Source organism: Lynx canadensis, chromosome F1, assembly GCF_007474595.2.
Source record: "Lynx canadensis isolate LIC74 chromosome F1, mLynCan4.pri.v2, whole genome shotgun sequence".
Lineage (NCBI taxonomy): Eukaryota > Metazoa > Chordata > Mammalia > Carnivora > Felidae > Lynx > Lynx canadensis.
The window spans coordinates 24,168,224-24,194,238 of NC_044319.2; the positions used below are offsets into that span (position 1 = coordinate 24,168,224).

Sequence of the window (26,015 nt, forward strand, 5' to 3'; positions counted from 1 at the left end):
AGAGTCAGCTTGACTATTCGAAGTAATGAAGAAGAGAAAGAACCAAGAAATAAGTGGTAATCAAAAACATTGCATTGGACTTTGAAAAGCCTATCTGCCAGGTTTTCTTCTGGTAGATAACAGTATTATAAACAGAGAAGGAGCTCTGGAGTCTCCAAGTGGCTGTGGCTTCTACGGCTCTGTAACACCAGGCATTACAACCACCCACTTCAATTTTTTCTGCTGGCTCATCAAAGATTTATTTCATAAGTAATTTGACTTCCCCCAAGTAGACTCTCCTCTGAGAATATGAGCCCACTGGTATGCACTCATTTTTCAGCAAAAATTTATGAAATTCTGGTTTACCTATCTGGGTTTCTTGCAAGTTTGGATAGTGTCAGTCCCTTAGGGCTTAATCAGCTCTGAGTGAACTCATGAAACCGAGTACCTAGACTTTCCACTCTTAAGCACCAAACCCACCAATTCCACAGGGGCAGGCCTGCCTGGGAAGCCAGCTGGCCCCTCTCTTGGCTGCAACCGACCATACTACATACAGTATAGACTGTAAACAGTTTACACATTCTTTCCTGATATGCCTGCCTTCTTGATTAGTTTAAACCTAGGTAGACCTGTTGAATGTAATTGGCCTCGTTTGTAGCCATGACATATTCCCCAGCTTCTAAAGCTGTGTGGATAGGGAACTGGAGCTGCCTCCTCCTTCACCTTTCCCTCCTTTGCAATAAGTTCTCTGGTCTCCAGGGGAAGCTCTGGAAATAGGGGAATGAAGATGGCGAAACAATAAGGACATTATATCTTTCATTGTCCCAAAGGTTACACTAAGAAATATGAAGAAAAACAATATAAAACATGGCCAGTTAATAATGTTAGTCAGGTCCCTAGGCAGGAACATTTAGGGATTTTTTAATATCACTAAGATAGCGTTTAACTCGGGGCGCCTGGGTGGCTCAGTCAGTTAAGCATCCGACTTCGGCTCAGGTCATGATCTCGCAGTCCATGAGTTCGAGCCTTGCGTCAGGCTCTGTGCTGACAGCTCAGAGCCTGGAGCCTGTTTCCGATTCTGTGTCTCCCTCTCTCTCTGACCCTCCCCCGTTCATGCTGTCTCTCCCTGTCTCAAAAATAAATAAACGTTAAGAAAAATTAAAAACAAAAAACAAAAAAGATAGCGTTTAACATGCTGAAACAGAAGTTAAGTAAGTAGATTCTTGCTAAACAGCAAGAGCTAGCGTCCTATCTACACACATGCTCCCTCACATCTTGGAACAGCTTAGGGCTTTGGAGCGTGGCTGAGAAATAACCAGAAGGAATGGCCGCACTGCTGTAACTTCATCACTCCACACCCTTCCCCCTCAGACTCTAGATGACAAGCACATCCTTCAAATCATCCCAAAGCCAATACTCTTGATGTTGGTGCACTTCGCAGATGAGTCTGACTTCTCTGCCTAAAAACTCATTAATGATTATGTGTCAAGTGCACCCTGCCTGGGACACACAGAGGCTTTCAAATACGTTTCTCTAGTTACAGAATATGGGCTTTGAAGGCAAGGACCCATACCATTTATACAGTGACTAAGTCACCCCAGCCAAAAAAGCAGAGTGGACACTTGGGAACTTACTTTGGGACGACGGCCCAGGTCTTTTTTAACCTATAGATGGAATTGGACTGCAGTGCCGAAATGATGGCCCTCAAGGAAGAAAAATTCTTCAGGATTCTACATTCCTGTATGGAGGGTGATTAAAACATAAAAGGCATTTTAAATATCAATAATACTGCGAGTTGGTGGTTTCCTGTTTTAGAGGTATCACAGCTGCTATGAATTCTTACCACTAAATAGGCAGCTGTATAAATACTCAACATCAAAAAGCAGCTCCTTACTCCCACCCCAGTCACCGAAACACTTTATAGGTTTTGGCACTGTATGCTTGTTTTTCTCCCTTTAATATATTTTTTGCGTTGTTGTTATAGTTTTATGGTTTCCAGCTTTCCTCGTAAAAACACGAACGGAGGTGAGTCTGCAAGGCTATGCTAGGGAAAGCAAACTTTCTTCTGCTGAAAGCACACAGATGCCCTAAAAACACACATGAAAGGTCACTATATCCTTTAGACCCACAGTGTGAGCCGGGCAGCGGCCACCGGGAGGTCAGATGGTATCGAACATCTCATGACCAACCCTTGCCCAGAGAGGTGTATATAACTTGGCAATAAACATTCACCACAAGTTGAACTTTGGCTTTCATGCTCTTAGCCAAGAGGGAATATTTTTATACACACGCATTTCGTTTCAAATTGGCTTGTGCCACAGTCATAAACATTCAGAAACACCTTGGTACTTCGCTGTTTCCAAAATAAGCCGGAGCTTTTAAAATGAAATCCATTTTGGCAGCATTTTAGAACAAAATCAAGGAGGACAGGAAATAGTCTGGATGTCGTTTTCTGGGTAAAGAGAAAGGCTCTCTGATCCTGAAACTTAAGCTACCGCACGGAGTGGATAGCCTCGGCAGCCAGTGACCCTGGAGTCAAAGTCCTGCCGCATGAATGGCGGGGACAGCAAAACAGTGAGGGAGGGAGAGTGTCCCATTCTTGGCACCATGGGGAGAGTGGATTATGTCTTATGTCAAAGGAGATGTTTCATATGCAGGCATTTGGGAGTGTAGTCTATCCACTGTTTACAATTGAGTACACCGTGTGGGCACGGGGTTGGCTTTGTGCAGAACATCTGAAGCAAGAAATTCCAAAATGGTTGGGCAGAACTGCACATTGCTTAGAAGGTCAATTCATGAAGTAATGCTAATCCCGAATAGGAAGGAAAAACAGCATTCTCTAACTTAGCTTGTCAAAATCCGGCTACTTAAAACTATGCCCAACAAACAAACCTCCAAACATTATTTCCTTAGAGTATAGGCCAAAGTATTTTACAAAAGTCATGCCCACTCTTTTTAAATGTCTCAATGCCTTCCCCTTATTTGAAAAGAAAGAAAGAGAAAGAGAAAGAGAAAGAGAAAGAGAAAGAGAAAGAGAAAGAGAGAGAGAGAGCGAGAGAGAGAGAGAGAGAGCACTCTGAATTACAGTCAGTCTGGAAACCCAAACCCATGAGAGCATGGTTCAACAAAGGTTCAGAATCCAAAAGTCATGCTCCAAAAATCAAGAAACTTGCAATAAATAAAGGAACTCAGGCACAGATATTTCATGCAAATTGTAATAAACATATGGAACACATTATTCAGAAAGAGGCTTAAGCTAAGGGTTTTAAGGAGTACAAAAGACATTTGGCCCCGTTTCTAGAAAGGGAGGTATCTTCCAGGAGACGTGGTGCAAAAGTAAAAAGAAAACACAGCAGCAAGGCCAGCCCAAGAAAATATAATCACATCAGGTCACAAATATTTTCTGTGTGTAAAATTATTATCGTTTTTTCAAATATCCTCTCGATAGAAACTGAGTATGATTAATGCAAGAAAAGTAAAATAAATCTTGGCAGGAAACCACCTATGAGTTTCATAATTTTATTAAATTACTCCACATAATTTCAAGGGACACAACGTGCTCAATATTAGGAAACTACACCACCAAGAACAAAGACCCCTGGCTTTTAAATATGTGCTATGGGATTTGGAATATACCTCAAATTGTTCAACTTGCATTTCTTATTAACACATATGTGCACAATTTATATTTAATTTGGACCAAAAGTCATTGTTTGAGCCACACTGTCATACACACAGATGCTATATTCTTGCTATAGACTTTCTAAGTAGTTGAATGGATTAAAAGATATGGCATTTATGGCCAAAACAAAAATTTTTTCTTCTCATTCTGAGAAGGCAGAAATTCCATGCTTTATTCCACTCTATCAGAAATTCTTTTTATAGCTCTTGAGAAATTAGCTCAATTCAGAATAGGAGAAATCTAAGTTGTAAGACACTGTTCTCTTACTTTTTTCATATACGAAAAAGTCTGTGGTAACCGAGCACCTAAAAATTCAAAATAAGGCAAACCCTCTAGCACAAGTATGGCCGTGCTCTTTGATCAAAGACAACAAAGAGAATGTAAAATACAAAGAGAGAGAGAGAGACAGAGTGTGGGTGTGAAAATGTAAACATTATGCCCTAAACAGGAGGGCTTAATGAAAAAAGCATATTAGGATGGAAAGCAAAATGGGTTTTGGTTGAGGGTTGACTCACATAACCCAGAACATGGACTAATAAGATATTTACATAATAATTGTTTTTCAAAGTTGTTGTTAATTACATAGCTTTTGCTGATGTAATTTCTTCTGTCTAGGAAAAAAAAAATCTAACTCAATCTTCAAATACCAAAAATTCTATCTAGTATTAAAGCTAAGTCCAAAAGTCATCCTATCCATGAAGCCCTCCTCAATCCCCCCAGAAGTGGTTTCTCCCTCCACCACTGCAGCTTATCTCGGAGGGCCCCGCTCCTCTTCTGCCTCAGCTGAGATCATCCCAGTATATCTCAGAGTATCTTGGCTTCCTTGTGTGACTACAGGCTCCTGTAAGATTACATTAATTGTGCCTATCCTCACAATGTCCCCAAATTACATAATATTGTAGCTTATGTGCATTTAGGAGCACATGAAATGTCTGGTGACCAACTGACTGAATACTGTTCACGTTTCCACAGTCATGAAGATACTGATAAGCGAAAGTCATGCAGTATGTAAGCAGCTGACCCAGAGCCCAGACTGACACTCAGCAGAATGTAATTCAGACCTAGGAATAAACTCTGCCCTTCTACCTTCAGATAGAAGGTCCTCAGAAAAGCCCCAGATTAATGTGAAATCCGGGCACCTCAGTCCTTCAGGAAAGAGATTCAGGATTCTGAGAAGGTACTGGCTCTTCAAGTCTGCAGAAGACATAATGCTTCCGGGTGCTGGAAGGGTGCCTAGGTAGGTGATCATTCTGCGGTGAAGAGTAGTCAGTTTGGCACTTAGACCATCAAGTTGTATTTACTGAACACGGGGCAGAACTGACACTCAGTTGGTGACTATAAGGGGAAAAGCAGGCATATGTCACCCTGGAGATGCAGCAGTGTGCAGGCCAATGAGCTGAAAGAAGTGAGCAAGGGACCGATTTTCTTTAAAGAGGAAAAATAGGAGCACCTGGGTGGCTTAGTGGGTTAAGTGTCCGGCTTCGGCTCAGGTCATGACCTCACGGTTCGTGGGTTCGAGCTACGCATAGGAGCCTGCTTCAGATTCTGCGTCTCCTCTCTCTCTGCCCCTCCCCCCCTCGCACGCTGCCTCTCAAACATAAATAAATATTTAAAAAATTTTTTAAAAATAAAGAGGAAAAATAAGCTCCTATTTAAGAAAGACCATTTTTTCTTACTTTGGAAGAAGAATAACAGCAACAAAAACCCAGGGGGTCCTCACATATGTTGTTTGATTGCCTTTCAGCCAAATGGATAGACCCATTTAAACGGAGAGAAGGAATCGTCTCCAGTATCTACTAAATACAAAGAATATTTTTAAAAAGATAATTACATGAGCAATGTTAATCCACTTCTCGATGACTTTGGCTCTCTGTTGAGTTTTGAGTTCTCTGCCCCCCAGGATGGTGCTGACAACACATTTGGTGAGGGTGTTAAACTGAGAGATGGTAGCACGGATGGTAGGAGCCAAATGTTTGTTTTCCTTCTTATCCCTCTGAGACCAAATGCAGCCCAGGCAGTGGTGAGGCACTACTTTCTTGAATAGTTGCTGGAACAGAAGAGAAGCTGAGTTTAAGGACAACACAGACACTTCATATGGGAAAGCACATAGTCTGGGTCATCTGTGAATTGGTATTTTGTAAACGGACAAATAACCCTTTTCTACTTGACTTGCCTCGTGGTGTCTACTTCAATGGACAAAAGTAAATAATTAATATGTTAACTGGTCAGAAAAGCCCACATGTTCTTTCTCAATCTGCTCGACTGAACAAACAGAACACGACGGCCAAAAGAAAATTCAAGGGACCGACAACATTTTGACTTTCCTGTCTTGAAGGATAGGTAAAAATCTATACTACTAATCAAAAAAAAGTGGTTGAGGTGGTTTTGACCTCAAAATCATATACACGGTACGTTCTAGGCGCTCACGATCGTGAATTGTGTATAATGCATAGGGATGACCAGTGACCACCTGACAAGTGATCCAAAGTACAGTGCATGCGATGCTGTCATCAATGTCACTATTTCACATGATGTTTTAAATAAAGAAAGTAAGCATATAAAAGGAAAAACTATCCAACATCACACAGTAAAATAAAGACAGAGGAACATAAAGCCTGGTTTCCAGGTCTTTGCCTAAAAGTCATAGCCAATGAAGTTTCCGGTCTTTCTTTTACGCTATCAACCGTGGAACAAAAACAAAGCCAAATTAGTCAACTAAACGGGATTCTCATCTGTAGGGCAATTCAAGGCAAGACACGTAAGGGTTTATATAAAAGAGAGAACACAGGGATTTACTTTACGTAGACTATCTGATTTGCTTCTGATACTTTATTTGCATGCTCACTAGATGGAAACTCTGTCACTTTATTTGCTGCTTTCTTCAAAGTAGTAAGTGTACAAGAGTTTAAACCGTCACGATAATTTATAATAGTCTATTTACCAGCTGACACTGAGCTAGGACATGTGACTGATGAGATCAAATATGTACGGCTAACAAACTTTGGGAAAGTACAGGAGACACACATGGAAATGAACTGCCAGATACAGTCACATTTGGATTCAGCGAACTTATTTTATCCTAATTTATACTTTGACCACTTCACAATCCTCCAAATAAACAGTTCAGATCTTGAAATATTTATGAGTCTAGAGGGAGAGAATACCCACGGAACAGGGCAGATTTTGTTTCCTGAGAGTTAGAATTCTTACTTCCATGTATCGAGTGCCAAGTAAAAAGCACCTTCACCCGGCTTTGCAAGAAGAGCTTAAGCCTGAATTATTCAGATGATTGATTCAAGTCCCATCTTCACTCCGCATTTACAGGCATAGCCTCTCCTGGGGATTCGAAAAGACTTAAATCACATTACCCCACTGCCCTCCCCAGCCCACCAGTACTGTCGCTCCCCACATTTTAAGTAGCAGCACATCGGAAGCACAAAGAGAAGACCTACGGCGTCCATGTAGGTCAGCTGCTCTGCCACAAGGTCTTCTGGGAAGCACGTGAATTCTGCGGGCCCTCCACCTTCCGGTTCCTCTTCCTCTTCCAGGCTGAAGAAGATGGTGTTTGGAAACCCATCTGTTCACAGATGGAAAAAAAAGTCAGTCACCTGGTGCCACTGTTTATGACCTTGTTAGTAGAATCAAACTGAACTTCTTTCATTAAGAAAGAAGAGGGCTAATCCTTCAGAAAACCCACAGGGAGAAAATAGTAAGCACAATTAATCTGAGTGAAATGGAGGTCTTCTTAATCTGTTCTTAGATTCTTTATTAAGTTCAGAGGCCTCATGTTACCCCTTTGTTAAACCACTGATAGCTAGGCCAGGGACACAGCCAAGTCAAGCAAAGTCTAGAGAAGCAAAGTTGGGCTACATTCTGGGGGTTTCCCTCATCTTCGCTCCCTCATACCCTCTGCTCAGCTTAAGGACCAATCAAACTGCTTCTTAAGCCCCAACTATGCAATTCTTAATCACTGGCCATTTATAACCAGAAGCCTGGAAGGAATGGGCATGAAAGCAGGCCAGGCATCAGGTAGGAGAATGGGATATATGGTGTCAGAAATGCTGATGAAATCCTCAGAATTCTAAGAAAGTCCTTAGAATTCTCAAGATGTTTGGAGCAACTTTCAGCTTCCACCTAAAGTTATGTATGAAGCAGAAGAATCTGAAACTAAATTCACCTGAGCTTTATTTTGGATAAGATTATCAATTAGTAAATTACACAGAGCATAGACTGAAGAAGTGAGGGGGTGTGGAAATCACTATAATAATTACTTGGATCCCAAATCAGAAGCTGAAGGACTCAGCACATGGGATCAGAACTCCAGACTCCATTTTGAAAGAGTGTGGAATTGGATGAAGTTTCATTTGAACCCCAGCCCCCACTCCCCAGAACCTGTCCTAGGTTGTTTTCCAACCTCATCCCCCACACCTCCACCCCTTCACACTCCTTGCTCTCCTGTTAAATCTGTTCTCAACAAAACAAAAACAAAAACTAAAAAAGCTAGTTGCATTCAGTTCTATGTTAGCAGAAATTTAAATCAGTGCGTTACTACTCCCCCGGAATGTTTACATTTTAAGCTTTTTCTCTTTTCCTTTGTAGAATACGACTTTTATGCATCTCGGATCAAGTTGAGATGGCCTTTCCTTAGTTTTCCAGGGGAGAGGGGTGCTGAGAGTGGACCCCACATCACTCCCCCTGTCACAGTACCACATGAGTACTTGATGACTCTGCTGAGAGGTATGTGATTTAAGGATGGACTCCTCCCCCTGGAGCTGAAAGGACTCATGTGAATGGGGCTGGGTTAGAAGTAGGAGGGGATCCATGCCTGCCTCCAAAGGCTGGAACACAAACAGGCATGAGCTTTAAAAAAAAAAAAAAAAAAAAAAAAAAAAAAAAAAAAGCAAAACCTAAAACCCTATGATTTCACCACTCTGCCTCCACAAAACTCTGGTACTCTCCAATTCAGCAAAGGAATAAAACATTTGAAATCGCAAAGGTTCAGAATGGGCCTCTCATCCCTTTTGCTAGCTACTCTATAAATCTATCCCAATCACTGTGCCGTGCAGAGGCTGACCCACGCCAGCCCAAGAGGATGTGTGGTAAGGTCAGACCCCCTCATTCATTCAACAAACACTCACGGCAACCTCTATGTGCCTTGGATGTTGCTGTGTGAGAAGATTACGTAGTCCTTTCTCTCTGGGGCCTAGGCCATGCCTTCACTGCTTCCGCTTTTGACTCTCTTCCAGAGGTAAGTAAGTAAAAACTTGAAGCAAAATTTTACTTGTAAAAAACAATGTAGGAAAACTTTTGCTTTTGCCAGCATGAAATTGGGCAAAATAAGCCCATGAGAACCAAGCTCCTAAAACTCCTTTTCCGTGATGACTGCTGTGCTTAATAAACAGAGAGTTTGGAGCTTTCTTGATTAAAATTTTCCAAACTCCAAAAAAATTCATTTTCGAGCATCGCATAAAAGCCTTTCCAAAGTCAGGCAGTCTCCCTCTCCCCTGCCTCAGCCTGCCAGTCTCCCTCTCCCCTGCCTCAGCCTGCCAAATGAGTTCTGCCTTCCAGTCCTGGGTCGGAAACAATGAACGACTGGTCCCACCGGTTCCCCAATTAGGCCCGGAGCCAGGGGCAGCCCCAGTGGGGAGAGAGCTGGCCTCTAACATAGCATTTTCCACTCTGGCTCAAAGACAGGCGGGGAGGCCTGAAGGGAGTTGAGGTCCGGCAGCTGGAGGAGTGCCCCTGGTATTCAAACATTCCCGGCAGATGAAGTCATCTTAGATACGGGTACTTGGCAGTCAGCTTCTAATGATGCGATTGTACCGCCCCCCTGCCGGCACCCACCGCTCTGATCCCCCTACATAAAACACTCAACAGGTACCGTTTGGAATTTAAGGTTATTTTCTTTGGCACTCAGGCAGCTTCCCTTATCGGTGATGAGGAACCGTTTCCTTTCCCTCACTGAGGAAATTGGGCGTCACTTCAGGGAAATGCCTGTCAAAAGCTCCAAGTGGGTCAGCCGCCATGGCAACCATCACCCGGCAGGCCAGTGGGGGGATAAATCGTCACACTGAAAGCCTGTCCTAACCTCTTTCTGACTTTCTTCAAAGCCTGATATTTCCAAGCTGCCCACGACCTGCAGCGGTGGCCCTTCCTTTGTCCTTGAAAACAGGCAGTCAATTCCTCCAATAGGAAAAAACAGCCACAGAAACTTCCTTTGATGAGGCCATCCGAGAAGCTCAATGACAGTGACGTTTTCTAGCTGACAGAGAAACACTTTTTCAGGGCTTTTCAAACTTTCGTGAGGGCTGGAGCACAACTGCATTTAAATCCCTGCCCACTGAATAGTGGTGGTTGTGATGGGTTTCCTCCATTAGATAGAAAGAGGAGCCACGAGGCAGATCATAAAAAGCAAATTCAAGTTCAGCATGGGACATGTTGACAAGAGAAGGTAAAGGACCATCAAGAGGACCATCCTCTTTATGGTATTAGAAGAAACCCGAGGAAATGCACTTCTCAGGGCCAGTTTCTTTATCTATAATGAGTACGCCACACCAGGTGGTCTTAAAAATCTCCTTCTTGGCTCTAAAACTCTTAGGCTCTGTAATTAGCACTGAGATAAACTTTAGAATTTTTACCCACCACCAATCCCCCCAGCAGCTTGTCTCTGTGAGACCAACCAAGGTCATTCATCAAGCACAGGGAGAACGTTTCTTCAACAAGGGGACTGCAGAATCAGAATCTAACTTGTTCCCTGGAATCAAGTCAGTACTCACTGTCAGTTTCCACTTCTTGCTTGTGAAACTGCTCCAGAAGATTTTGCGCTCTTCTCTCTGGATCGGAGCCTGGCATCATCCGTTTGAGATAATCCAGCAGTTTCTGTAAGCAAGGGAAGTGAGGGGGTTCTCGGAAGTCCTCTGCACACTGGTCAAGCCAGGCCCTCAGGATCGAGGCGATTGCACTGAGAAAGAGAAATGGAGAGTCACTGCACCCAACTGGATGTGAGGACTCAAAACGAGACCTGGATACCATGGCCTCACCCAGAAATACCTCACAAAACCAGGGGTCAACAGAGAATTCACCCAAAAGTTCCTGGCAATGTCAATCAAGTTAAAGCACTTGAAGACAAGCTATTATTATTATTTTATCTTATTTATCTTATTATTTTATAATAAATAAATATTATTTATCTTATTATTTCAAGTGGTGGTTGTAGAGCTAGGGAAAGACTGGTTAAGTTCCAAAACAAGAAAGGACCAAAAACTTTGGAAAAACTCATATGGGGGCGGGGGGGGGGGGGGGGGGGGAAAGACACGCAGAAGGAGATTTAGTGAGTCCTGAAGCAACTTCAAAGCAATCTGTGCACAAGGAGATTATGTGTTTCCAGTTCTGGATTCACTCATATCAGAAACCACAAAATCAACTGTACTAACATTTTAGGAAATAACCCTCAGTAGGCCTGAAATCCGTCTAATGACAGGAAGTGCCTAGGTTTGGAAAAGATAACAGCATTAATTTAATTTTACAAAGATTACCAGGGTTTCAGCATAAGTACCCCAAAAATGTGCCCCCCCAATTATCCTTTTGCTTTTCAAATTATAAGAGAAGAATATGTAGGAGAAAGAGTACCTAATAGAGAGGTAGGTCTTTGAAAGGTAAGGGACAATACCTTGAGAAGCAAAGCCACTGTGAAGGCGATTTCCTCTGATGGCTCAGCAGAGAATATCTTAGGCAAGACAAGGGTCAGGGCACAAAAAGAGACAGGGCCGTGACGTGTGCACACCCCCTCCCCCACCCCCACCATGGTACTAAGAACACGCGTGTGCTGTCTTAGGTTAGGGGCAGCTCCACATCCACTGGAAAAGACAAACAGCTGACTGGCGAAAAGGATAAAAAGTTTTGAGTGCTATCATTTTGCGCTTCATGTTCAAAGAGGACGTGCTGGGCTGGATGCACTCATGATGGCTGGAGATGACAGGCTATAAATTAATCAATCCATGTTTTAGTGACAGTGATGTGATACTTCATTTTAGCTAATGACACAACTGACCAAAATTCTTCAGCTGATTAAAAAAAAAAAAAGGCTTAGCGCCTCTTTAAATTATCATCTAAGTATCCTTCAAACAAATTGTTCACTTAGTTAACAACCTGTAAAGAGACTACAAGGATGGTAGTGAACCTGCAGGCTGGGCTTTCACAGGTGTGCCTAAATTCCACACATCCCAAATTCCTACCATGAAGCCGGACTACAATACAGGCATACGTACAACCAAAGCCAATTCAATGCTTACCCTTTGGAGGTGAAGTGCAAACAGAAGAAAAATAAATTTACTAATTGGTTTCACTGCTGTGTATATCATTGCTTTACTAACAAGGACACGAGGGCCTTTGGAACTATAATATTCACATGCGTATGTTGGAAATAGGTAACATAAAACCACAGAAATAATTAAAATATTCTCTAAATCTTTAGTCCAGATTAAATAAAAAGCCAAACAAAAGTTTCACTCCCTCCAAAAAGATTCGAGGAAATTAATATGGGACCTGGGATTTAATGAAAACATAAGCAAAATGAAATTAATGGAGTCTCCTCAGTGGGCCTTCAATCCTCAGTTTACCTGCAAAATCACGTGTTATGTATGAATGCTTGTGTCCCCCCATTCATATGTTGAAACACTCACGCCCCCCAAAATTGATGGACTTCTACTTTTTAAGAGCCCACACATTGCATTATTTCTCCTTTCTTCACACACACACACACACACACACACACACAAAACCATATGATGAACTGAAGAAGAAAATGATGAAGTAGCATTCTAACACTTCCTTTTTATAAGGAACAAGATGTTTTCTATGAATAATTTCTCTTCTTCCCTGACAAGCGCTGAGCCCAGAACTGGGGTAGGCACACTGGTGGGGGAACAGGCTGGAACATAGGACAACCTGACATTTGCTTTCATCAGGTTGAGTCCTACATATAGTTTTGTAATTCTCAAAAGAAGCATGAATTGATTTGATTAATATAACTACTCATTTAATATTTAATATTTAATATTTCGGTGAGAGAATACTCTTCCAATGACACTGATGGAAAAAACAGACATGGAGGGATGAGAATTCACATCAACCAATAAAAATGAAAAAGAACACCCACCCAACAACGAGACCAGCAACACAATGACCCTAGTGACTCCTCAGTTGCATAACTTAAAAGAAAAGCCAGGCAGAAATCCAGAATCACAGGGAAAAGACACATAGTAAAAGATATTAACTTTTACTCCTTGGCCTCCCATAAGTATTAGTTTTCAAGTTACAAAACTGATTATTTATTGCAAAAAAGTAAATATTACAAACGTATACAGACGAAAACAGCAAAATATCACTTCCCTTCCGTTTTCCATTTCTGTGACCCATACCACAATCCCATTTCCATGACCACCTATTAACAGTCTGGAGTATATCCTTCTAGTCTTTTCAGTGGATATGTATATATACTTAAATAGATATACTGTGCATAGATCAGCCAACATGGATTTTTGTTCCCACTGAATGGTATGAAACAGACACCACTCCATTCACTGCCTCCAGATCTACCTTACTGTTTCCCACTGCGTGGACACACCATAATTAATAGAAGGATTCTTCTACTAGTATACAAATGTTTATGTTATTTTCGTGTTCTCACAACTACAAACAATTACAAAAGGTGTATCCTTGTTCGCATCTCCGTGTACTTCTGCATCTCTACAGGACACATCATTTAGCGCTTACTTCCACGGGAAGTGCAGCCTCGGAAGGTCTGCAGGAGTCCTGAAAAGGGACCTGAATCCAGATTGGACTCGCCTTTAGGTGCACATTTTGTCCTCCTCAGTCTGACGTTTTTAACTAGCTCTGCTGAGCTATTCATTCCACCCTTTGTGACAGTGCCCTTCCCACAGCTTAGCCTAAGAGGACTGTGGAAGTTACTACAAACCCAGACCCTGACTTGGCTAGAAAAAGCATTTTCACAGAAAAGAGGAGTGAAGGGGGAAGGAGGAAGAAGGAAGAGAAGAAGGGAAAGATACACACAAACAGCACAATACAACACGGGGCAGACCCCTGACCTCCTATCGTCAGGCCAATTATCAGCATGCCAGAAAGGGAGGTTTTCTGGAAAGTCCTGGACATGTGCCCGAAGCTCACAGTAGCTTTATGTTTACTACTCCTGGGAAGAAAACTTCCCGCTCTTGATAGACTATAAAGCAGATAAAATGTGAAACATCTGAGATTTCAAAAAGGAAAGCAACATCACAAAATCATGGCAGCCAACAGGATTACTGGCCAATGCCTTTCCAACTTACCCTTCCTGGCTCCACTCCCGAGGTCTGGCTTACATAGCAACCAGAACTGATTACTGGGCAGAATGTAAAAAACCTCAATACTGAAGGGAAATCTGATTTAAAATCACAAACTTACAGGAAAGGTATGACTGTTAAGCTAGAGAAGCTACTTGGTACTGTATCAGAACAAGAAAGAAGGCTGAAGAAGGAAAACCCAATTCCCATCCAGCTGTGCCACCTGTGAACAAAGGGAGGTGGGGAGTCACTCAACTCCACTGACCCCTACCTAGAGAAGAGATATAATACCTGCCTTCATCTACCTGACACTGATCAGCTGTGACTTCACAGGACATAATGTCAAGAAGGACGATTCAAGATACCCAAAGAGAAATGTAACTTTTAGGCGTCTTAAAACTACTTGCCATAAATCGCAAAAGGAAGGGACTGAAAAAGGTAAAAATGGCTCAGTGAAAATCAGCACGTATGGAAATCCCTCAAAGAATCTGCCACCCAAACAGAAAGGATGACATGAAATACAAACTGTGTGACAACACGTGTGGCTCCAGGCCTGCTATTACAAACAGATACACACGCAAGCCCGCACACACATGCACACACGCACACACACACACACACACGCGCACCACCTAAGGCATTCTCCTCAGGACAAATCAATTCAGGGACATCAAACTCTAATATAAACTGCAAGACATGCTTCTTGGAAGACTTGTGAAGACTGAAGAAGTACTTTCTGAAACCAAACGCAAAGATTTCGATTGTGACATAATGTAAACTCAGTAAGGAGGAAAGGCAGTACCTGACCTCCTTCTCCAAAGTAATTTTTTTTTAACGTTTATTTATTTTTGAGACAGAGAGAGACAGAGCATGAACGGGGGAGGGGCAGAGAGAGAGGGAGACACAGAACTGGAAGCAGGCTCCAGGCTCTGAGCCATCAGCCCAGAGCCCGACGCGGGGCTCAAACTCACGGACTGTGAGATCGTGACCTGAGCTGAAGTCGGACGCTTAACCGACTGAGCCACCCAGGCGCCCCACCAAAGTAATCTTTAATGGGTTACAGAGCAAAACCCCTCAGTCCCAAGTAAGCATACTAGGTGGGTGGCCATGGGGCAAGGAGCCCAAACCTGACAGCTGAGGGGACAACCCCTCAGAAAATTGCCTTTTCTACCTCAGGCGTTCTTGGCAACCTTGTTCACCCTATCACAATGGTCTATAATGAACAGGGAGACGTGCTCAGACATCAATGTGTGGAATGGACTGACACAGCTTCTAAGACTCGTACTTCTAAGGAAACAGGCCCTTGGGGAGAATTAATTCACTAATTAATATTTTTTGATTGCCCTTTATCTTCCATTCTCATAAAAACTGTGTATGTGATGAATGTCACAAGAGGGATTCCAAAGAAGGATTTAGGAAACAATGTTTAGCTGAGATCTTAGGTATAAGAAGAGTTAGTGGAGTAAAGACTCTGGGCCAATAGCATAAGCAAAGATCCTGAGGTAAGAGAGGGCAAAACACTTTCAAGGGATATAGAGTAGACCTATTTAAAGAATAGGAAGAGAAGAGAGGGTTCCTGGACTCTTGTTTGTTGGGAGATTTTTGATTCTTGATTCAATTTCTGGTTATGAGTCTGTTCAAATTTTCTATTTCCTCCTATTTTACTTTTGGTAGTTTATATGTTTCTAGGAATTTACCCATTTCTTCCAGATTGCCCAATTTGTTGGCATATTACTGCTCAGACTATTTTCTTATTATTGTTATTTCTGCATTGTTGGTTGTGATCCCTCCTCTTTCCTTCATGATTTTATTTATTTGGGTCCTTTCCTTTTTCTTTTCAATAAATCCGGCTAAGGGTTTATCAATTTTGTCAATTCTTTCAAAGAACCAACTCCTGGTTTCATTGATCTGTTGTTCCACTGTTGGTTTTTTTTTTTTTTTTTTTGATATCATTGATTTCTGCTCTAATCTTTATTATTTCCCTTCTTCTGCTGGCTTTGGGCTTTATTTGCTGTTCTTTTTCCAGCTTCTTTAGGTGTAAGGTTCGATTGTATATTTGAGACATTTCTTCCTTCTTTAGGAAGGTCTGGAGCAATCTCTATACTTTCCTCTTACGACCACCTTTGCTGTATCCCAAAGGTTTTGGACTGTCATGTTTTCATTTTCATTGGCTTCAATGCACTTTACTTCCTCTTTAATTTCTTGGTTAATCCATTCATTCTTTAGTAGGGTGTTCTCTAATCTTGAAGTGTTTGTGGAAGAGAGGGGAGGAATGGAACACTCATTTGATTTCTTAGCCAAACAGAAATCACACTTCATAACACCTGGTTGGAAAATACTAGACAGATGCCTTAGCCGAGAGGTACAAGGAAAAAGTACAGAACTGACGGCCACCGTGGGGACCTTCAGGCATGCAATGCAGTAAGAGGGCTGACTGTCTAGGCTGCTAGTATGCTCAAACCACAGATATTTAAATACATATAGGGATTTGAATGCATATGTATTAAATCATATTAAAATCCCATTGGTAGTAAAATATTCTACAATTGCTAAAAGGCTTAATGAGAAATTTGCAAAATATGAAGTCATCTCTCCCATGATGTATAAGCTCCCAGCCAAGAAATAGGATTATTATGACAAAAAGAATAACTTTGTCCATTTAGAGTTCTCTTCTCTCCCCAGAAGTCTATTTGAGATCATAATTTATTGTTACTTAATAAGATATGGGACCATTTTTTCAAAAGCAGTGAAATGTTTTTCTATGTTAGGATATTCTCCAAAAACCGGATCTTTTCCTAACGCATAAAGAAAAGGTAAGAACATCCATGTGGAGGGTGGGCCTTTGGATCAATGTGGCAGGTGACACTGCAAAGCCCTGAGGGAGGGAGCCAATGCACTTTGCCCTTCAGGGGAAGAAAGCAAAGTGACCTTGACAGTGACTCTGAGCTAGACCCCTCCACCTTGTTCTCCTAGTCACAGAGCAGATTTTCCTTTTCAGAGAAGGCTGCCCTTTAGAAGCTGCCTCTGAGACCTCTGGCTAGAAGGTTTCCCTGATGAGAAAGAACAAAGGAGGCTACAGAAAATGTGTTTCTCTTTTTTTCTGAAAAAGCCTGGAAAAGATGGAAGCATTACTATCTGGACTTGTCAAGGTCGTCTTGCGATGCTTTCTTGTACATTTCCAGCGTGTGTTTTGGTACAGAGGCTGAGCAGGGATTAGAACACGAGGAGGGTAAGCGAAAGAGGAATTAGGAGTGTCAGAAAAGTAAATGCAAACAGGGCCAGAGTCAGTGCTAAGCATCAGGCAAGCCCATGGCATAGAACCAGTGAGGGGCCATGAGGCAGTTACAGAGAAAAAGCTCCAAGGCAAGGGGGAGGGGGAGGAAGACTGTGATAGAAAGGACACAGAAATACACAGTAAATATGGGTGGGGAAGGACCAAGAATAGGAAGAGACAAGCTTGAAACCAATTAGCCAAAGTCAGGCGTGTTGATCCACTCCTTTATTCCCAAACTAGATGTGCGGGCCCTGATATCTGAAGGCAAATTTATAGAAACTGAAGAGAATTATTGTGCACAGAGCTAACTCCAGATCACCAAACCTTATCCAGTGTGTCAGTGACTGCACTCCACTAGAAAAGGAAAAAAACAAACAAACAAAACTAAACTGAAAGGGTTCTGAAGTGCCCGTTGTTCATGAGCAGTACAGCCAATGTGGCAAACAGTCTCTGGAGCGCCTAACTGGGATCCTGGTTCTGTGGCTTACTAGCTGTAACCCAGCCTCTTTGTGCCTCAGCTTCCTCATCTGTAAAATGGGAATAACACATGCCTCCTCGTAGAATTGTTGTGAGGCCAAGCAATAATACATGCAAAGTATTTAGAATAGTTCCTAGGACATAGTAAGTCCTCAAAAAATATTAGCTATTTTCATTATTTTAAAAAAGAAGAAGGGCAGTCTATAAGACCAAGGGCTAAAGCTAAAGGAACTATACATAAGCACCATGTTCTAGTTGATCAAGTTGTTTCCCGCTAGGGTATGAGTTAACAACTCCGATACTGCTATACACGTATAACAGAAGCTGAACAATTAAGTAAATATTGGCAGATGGTGGAAGTCACTTTTCTTGCTGTCGCAGAGGAAATATACAAATAAGCAAGGGGAGCAGACTAGAGCTATCTATGTGGTAGCAGGTTAGAACTGGAGGCATCAGCAAGAACTCGTGTTAAACATAATATAGATACAAAATGTTACACATAAATATCTGTATTTACGTAATTGGTAATTTGTGTAAACATAAATCTCCTAGCCCTGCCAGCTGCGAATCTTGGATTCTGATGCCATTCTCCAATGGAAAGAACCAGGGCTCCTTGAAGAAATGGCTGATTTTAGGTCGGGGGCAGGAAATCTAGAAGATGAGCCTAGGGCATCGTGTAGTGCCAGAAAGTAAGAAGGCCTCAAACAACCAAATAACCCCACAAATGCTACAGGTACATGTCAAAGTGCACGGGAGTCTACCAAAAGAGCTCCCAGTAGCCAAAACAGGAACAATCTGAGCAAGAAATAAACTAGCATCGTATTATAACCCAAAGCACAAAAAAAGTATCCACCTACTTCATACTGATCTAGATGATTAAATAAACTAATAAATGGGGGTAACAAACGTCCCACACAGAAGTTTTCCAAATACATTGATTAGATACTTCACCCTAACAGAGGAGGCGCAAAACTCCCCAGTCCTTAATTGAGGGTTGTGCATAGTGACTTCCTTCCAAATAACACAGTACGGGAAGGAAGAGTGTGGAGGGCAGATGCTCTCCATGGAGAAATCTGAGAACTACTACTGCAGCCAGGTAATCAAGGCCAACAAAGGTCATAAATCATGCTGACAGTGTGTGTCCTTGACATCATGTGATGAGAATGGCATTTTATCTCTGTAAGATTCCTCCCGAAAACTCATAAATCCAGTCTAATTATGAGAAAAAAAGTCCAATAAAGGGGCATCCTACAATATATCTGACCTCAAAACCGTTCAGGTCATCAAAACCCAGAAGAGTCTGAGAAACTGTCATGGCCAAGAGGAGTGAGTCTATGGAGACAAGAGGAGTCTATGGAGATATGACAAACTAAATGGAATATGGTATCCTGAACGGGATCCTGGAACAGAAAGAGGACATCGGTAAAAAGTACGGAAATCTGAATAAACTATGGACTTCAGTTAACAATGTAGCAATACTGGTTCATTCACTGTAACAAATGTGCTATATTAACGTGAGAATAGTAGGGGGAACTGAGGGAGGTGTATGGGAACTCTACTATCTGCTCGATTTTTACAGAAATCCAAAACTGTTGTGAAAAACATCTTAATTTTAAGAAAAAAACACAAACAGGAGAGTCTGACCTAAGTTCTTAAGAATAACCCACCTCGTTTTTATCAACGGGAAAGAAGTAGAGGCCATGGAATGTAGAGGGCAAGGCCTGGCTCTAAATCCCAGCTCTCACTTACTCCCTGTATGACCTTGGGTATGCTACTTAACCTCTCTCTGTCTCAGACTCCTCATCTGTGAGAAAGCGCTAGTAATACATAGAGTTATTATGGTAATATTAAAAGGATATACAGTACTTAACACAGGGGCTATTCCTACTCAGCAGTCAATGATCTCTAGCTATTACTATTACAAAGGGACGTTGCCACTCGCCAAAATTATTCTTCAGGGACCTCAGCAACTCGTTATTCTCCCATCCCTCATAGGCCAAGAAGGGTGTTTTTATGTTATAGATAGGCCTCTAATGAAAACACTGCTGAGGCATTCTATACTTTTCACCATCAGGATGGCGTTTCCGTTGGTAATGAAAGATGCTACAAGGCCCTAAGAACAGGAAGCAGGCACTCAGATTGATGGGCCTGACCAATGTGATCTTCCTTCTTCTTTCCTCACATCCTGCAACCCATCTCCTTCCCCAGGAAGCAAGCCTGACTTCCACATTTCTAACAGCTGTCTGGGGACCTTGCTTAGGGTGTTCATTCAGTAATAAAGCCAGGCAAAACAACACAGGGTACATTACAGTAAATAATCCCAAATTAAGAGATCTCAGGATGCTAACAAGCTAAAACACTAGTCGCAATAGTGATAATATAATATACCTTAGTTCTTCGTGTACTTCTGGCTGCAACCTGGTTACTGTGACAGAAGCATACATGGGGTGAAAAAGCACAAGCACCTGAGATCCTGATGTTCGGTTTGAAATGGCAAAAGCCCAAGAGCAAAATGGTGAGCAGCCTAGGTCTTGGAGTCCATTGGGCCTGAGTTCAAATACCAGAGTTCATTTAACCAGCTGCTTGGTTTTAGTCAAAATATATAACTTTTTTTCATGTTTATTTATATTTTGAGAGAGAGAGAGAGAGAGAGAGCCAGGAAGGGGCAGAGAGAGAGGGAGAGAGAAGTCCCAAGCAGGTTCTATGCTGTCAGTGCAGAGCCTGATGAGGGGCTCGAACTCACAAACTGTGAGATCACGACCTGAGCCAAAACCAAGAATCAGACGTCTAACCGACTGAGCCACCCAGATGCCCCAAACTTTTCTTTTTAAATTTTTTTTTAACGTTTATTTATTTTTGGAACAGAGAGAGACAGAGCATGAACGGGGGAGGGGCAGAGAGAGAGGGAGACACAGAACTGGAAGCAGGCTCCAGGCTCTGAGCCATCAGCCCAGAGCCCGACGCGGGGCTCGAACTCACGGACTGCAAGATCGTGACCTGAGCTGAAGTCGGACGCTTAACCGACGGAGCCACCCAGGTGCCCCAAACTTTTCTTTTTCAAAAAAATTTTTTAGAAGTTTTTAAAAAAAAATGTTTGTTTATTTTTGAGAGACAGAGAGAGACAGACAGTGAGCAGGAGAGGGGCAGATTGAGAGAGAGAGAGACAGGGAGACACAGAATCCAAAGCGGGCTCCACGCTCTGAGCTGTCAGCACAGAGCCCAATGCGGGGCTTGAACTCACAGACCGTGAGATCATGACCTGAGCTGAAGTCAGACGCTTAACCAACTGAGCCACCCGGGCACCCCCCCAAACTTTTCTGAGGCTTCCATTGACACCTATAAAATGAAGACAACATCTCACAGCATATCTGTGATGGTAAAAGAAGATACAAAGCACCCAGAAGAAGGCCCCACACTAGTCAGCACACCACAAACTGCAGACAGGGGTGGTGGCCAGGGTGATGCAGGGCAAATCAAGTGACAGAGGTGGCTGGGATGCCTGTTTGCCATTCTCCCACATTTGGAGAACCCCAGGAGATTCTTAGGTGGCTGATTTTTCTTCTTTCTGAACCACTGATTGCCAACGTTCTTTTCTACTCCTTAATTCTTAGAAAACTAATTTCTACTCCCTTCCCTTAAATGCACAATTTGATTCAAGATTTCAATGACTTTTGAAAGTATGCTTTCTATTTTTCCTTGTCCACTATGGATGTTTTAAAGACAATACCAGGCTCTTTTACTCAGCATATTATTTCTCCATTCTTTCATTTTACTTTTTAAAAATATCCCTTTCACATTAGAGCCTCTCATTCTTTTCAATTTCAAGTTTTAAATATTATTTTTGCTCTGTTCCTTACCTCTCTTTCTTTGCCCCATTGTTAAAATCGGCACATTAATTTTGGGACAACTGGGTGGCTCAGTTGGTTAAGCATCCAACTTCAGCTCACATCATGAGCTCATGGTTCGTGAGTTTGAGCTCCGCCTTGAGCTCACTGCAGATCCTTTGTCTCCCTCTCTCCCTGCCCATCTCCCGCGTGCATGTGCAAGCGTGTGCGTGCACACACACACACACACACACACACACACACACTGCACTCTCTCTCAAAAATACACATGAAAAAAATTATAATAAAAAATCACCATATTAATTTCAACTGCTTTCTTAGGGTACTTGAATTTACTGCAATGAATATTAGTTGCAAACTCTCTGGGAAGATTTTTTAATACTTTCCACTGTAAAGTTTCTCAGGCATTAAGGAATCACAGCCAGCCTTCTTTAACTCATCTCCCTTTTCTTTAAAGTGTTTCCAATGTCTTGGATTGCTACTATTTATACGACTCTTCACTGGTGACTAAAATCTGGAGTCACTATTTACAACTTCTGGGAAAAGATTACAAGAATGACATTCACATCATCTGAATGTGCAGAGATGAGAGCAGAATGATTTCAACAGTTTAGAGCACTGCTGTGGTAAAGAGGTTGAGAAAACAAAACACAGCACTCCAGAAGGGAAGTGATGAGAGTCAATAAAAGAAAAGGAAACAGAACTATTTCTACATTACAATAGTCATTAAAGAAATTTAAAAAGTGTCATTTCCTAAGGAGTCTTAAACCTCTTTAAATTAAGTATTATAGATAGATAGATAGATAGATAGACAGACAGACAGACAAAGATAGGTGACACATACCTACATACATATTCTAATTTTAGATCCATTTCAGAGAATGAAGATTCATGGTGTCGAGGTTCTGTATGGCTAATACCCCTTCTTTACATTCTCTTCACTTCTGAATTCAATGCTGGTAATAAATCTGCACTAGGGAAAGTGTCCTTTTCCATCTGGTTCTGATTCTATTATTCTAAATAGACAGCATTTTATTGTGTAAAAGTGTCAGCAGGAAGGAGGAAAAGGGCACAGGTGGGATGAATGTGGGCAGAGATGTTTTCTTCTGTCACAGGAAGTGAGTTTCCTGATTTCCAAATAGTTGCAAGCTTGGGGATTGTAGAAATAAACATGGTATGCTTATTACATACAACAGTCTGGCGCTAACATCAGAAATCACTGTGTGGCAGATTCCAACATCCAGAGGCCTTGGAAGTTGAATTCCTTGCAACTCAAGGAATTCTTGTTTTGGCTGGATAACTCTAAAGGTTCTCGATACTGCACAAAGCCTGAACTGGGCACACTCAGGACTGGAATTAACAAGTGGGAGTCACAGCACAATCTGATACTTTTTGAAATTCATGAAGAATACTACTCAGTTGTGATCCAAGGCACTAGGAACCAATCTTTCATCTTGACTGTTCCATCTGTATGTCCACGTTTTCCTTCTTCTAAGTTCTTTTATCCTCCAAAAGGTTGATTTAGATATACAGGGAAGATTGTTATCTTGGGATTTGGGGACGCTGTATGAAACGTAAGCCTTGCTCTATGCTTTACATTAAAAATGGAAAACCAAATAATAGTTGAGGGTTTTTCAGTGGTGATTCCCCACCCATACTACACCCCATCTGCAGAACTGAAGGCATTGCCCAAAAACAGGATGTTTACTTCTTAGAAAGTTACTGAATTCCCACCGTCTGTTTCCCACCTGAAATCACTAGAAGACAGATTCACAGCAAAGGAAAACAGTAGCCATTATGTCCTGCTCACTGTACCCCACAATACAGTGCTTTAGCTCATCTCTGTAGTTAGTATCATCACGACCAGTTATGATGTCATGAGTCATAACAAGCAACTCAAAGAAGCTGTCTATTTTGTTTTTCTATTTCATCAAAGCTGGTTGCACAGCCTCTCTGATCGAAAAAAGCAGTCCAGGGTACCTCTCAAAAGCTCAGTATAATATTTGGGCCATATCTCTGTTCTGATATTCATGTTCATTTTTGAAAAGATGAAGAGAAAGCTAAATAAGTTTTATCCTCGATGTCGTTACACTTGAAAGGGCCTCAGAGAGCTTACATTCCGAGCACTTCATTTTTCAGGTCAAGAAGCTGAAACCAAGGGAGGCAAGGTGACTAGGTCATCTAGAGGGGAAGTGACAGTAACTGATGAGAGACTCAAACCTCGATTCTCCAGGCTTCTCACCCAAGGCCCTTCACCTCCTATGAGGCTGGCTTCTGGGCCACCTTGGCATTTGGTTCACCTCAGTACAAGACGGGACACGAATAAAGAAATCCCCAGATAAGCATGGTCCTATTTTCACCCAGATCTAGATACTCATAAATAAAGAGGGTTTTCACTTGAGGACTGCAGCCTCATCGCCATATAGCAGGGTTTCCTACCTACGCACTATGACACTTAGAGGCAGGGCATTCTTTGTTGGAGGGCGGTGCTGTCTTGTGCACCGTAGAACGTTTCACAGAGATCCTGGCCTCTACCCGCCCGATGCCGATAGCATCTCCCACCCACCACCACGTTAAGACAACAAAAACGTCTCCAGATATTTCCAAATATCCTCTGGGGACAAAACCAGCCCACTGAGCATTGCCAGAGACCCAGGTCTCCTACACGTGCATCCGGCATTAGGAAGCCTTCGGTTGTTGCTACATCTCAGGTGCCAGAGCTCTGTGATGATGGAGGAACTTTCAATATGTGACATATGGAAAGAAGGAGATGCTTCCCCGATATTCTCTCAGAAAGACAAAGCAGTGACCCTCTCCAGCCTCAGAAATGATTAGGAGAAGGGTAACTTTAGAAAAAGCAAAAAGACAACGGTGAAATGAGATGAAAAATAATAAAAGGAGAAGTTGGGAGGGGGAGAGGAAGCAGCCGGAAAGCAGGAGAATGAAAGGAAGAAAGAGGTCAGCAGAGAGAAGGGATTTTAGCATTCCAGCATTTGTAGGACAGAGTGGTCCATTATAAGATAAAGTAGCATATTTTCATCAGGCATAATTTTTTTAAAAAGCAACTCAGTCTGAGGAAAAGGGTCAAGAACTTTCTACCAATTCATTGTGAGGCTTTAGGAAAGGACCATTGTCCCCAGATGATGGACCCCTCAGGGGAGTTCTATGTGAAGCTCTTTGTTAAGGACTCATATGCTTAAAACTGTAAAGCCCTTTAAAACAGCTTATCCTGGAGTCTCCCCCACATCACTGTTCCTGGCGTACAATCAAGTTCAAGGAAGTTTTAGAATAGGACTTTAAAATAATGAGCAGAATTCTTCACATCCAGGGTACAAACCAATTTTCTTTAACTTGCCACTTCCCCAGAAACCTATTTAATCTCAAAACACTCCCTGGGAAACAGAAAAGCTCTGGATATTTTTCAGACTGTTACTCTCCTTGGTGGCTAGCTGAATGATAGCTCCAGATCTGACTCAACTCCAAAATCTGTGGATAACGACACACTTATTTCTGCATGTGGTCACAGGTGGAGGGAACATTTGACAAGCTGGCCACTCAATTCTTACAGTATCCCTCCTTTTTTTATGCTTAAAAAAAAATATATATATATATATATATATATATATATATATATATATATATATATATATATATATATATAAAGGTTCTTTTTTGGGGCGCCTGGATGGCTCAGTCAGTTAAGCAACCGACTTCATTCGGCTCAGGTCACGATCTCGCGGTTCGTGAGTTTGAGCCCCACGTCCGGCTCTGTGCTGACAGCTCAGACCCTGGAGCCTGCTTCAGATTTTGTGTCTCCCTCTCTCTCTCTGTCCTTCCCCTGCTCAAGCTTGCTCTCTCTCTCTCTCTCTCTCTCTCTCTCTCTCTCTCAAAAATAAAATAAACATTAATTTTTTTTTAATTTGAAGAGGTTCTTTTAAAAAAATTACTATTTCAGTTAAGTTTTCGTGAATAAACAAAATGTACAACGAAACCCCTAATCCTATGACTCTGAAACTTAAAATGTGTAGAATCACTCAAGGATCTTCCTGAAATGCAGATTCTAATCCAGGTCTGCAGTAAGGCCAGAGATTCTGCATTTCTAGCAAGCTCCCAGGTGGTGCCAATGCTGCTGGCAAATGGACCACACTCTAAGTAAGAAGTCTGTATGTCTAAGCCATGTCCCCAGATCACCTATTTGATTATACTGGTTCCTTCCTACAAAAACTTTTCAGGGCTGTCTACTGCTTAGCAGGGATCGTCCTATTCTCTTGAGAGAATTAACCCCCTTCGCGATAGCTTCGGTTCTACAACTCCCCTCATCCTGGTACAGACACCATCATGAAGCAGCCACACCAGTTCTGTGTTGTTTCCAAAATGTCACATACACTGCGTGTCCCTGATTTGGTCCCACTGTTCCCTCT

The 26,015-nt window shown here is 42.1% G+C and overlaps 1 protein-coding gene across 3 annotated transcripts in view; it reads right to left on the reverse strand.

The window, feature by feature from the left end:
- The window catches only part of RGL1 (ral guanine nucleotide dissociation stimulator like 1), a 258,267-nt gene that overhangs the window by 34,598 nt on the left and 197,654 nt on the right, over positions 1 to 26,015 (reverse strand). For all 3 annotated transcript variants that reach the window (XM_030303435.2, XM_030303437.2, XM_030303436.1), the window contains 4 exons: positions 10,438 to 10,622; positions 7,114 to 7,238; positions 5,493 to 5,708; positions 1,614 to 1,717 (listed from right to left, as the gene is read on the reverse strand). In XM_030303435.2, coding sequence (XP_030159295.1) covers positions 1,614 to 1,717; positions 5,493 to 5,708; positions 7,114 to 7,238; positions 10,438 to 10,622 — 630 coding nt within the window. The remainder of the gene's footprint in view (positions 1 to 1,613; positions 1,718 to 5,492; positions 5,709 to 7,113; positions 7,239 to 10,437; positions 10,623 to 26,015) is intronic.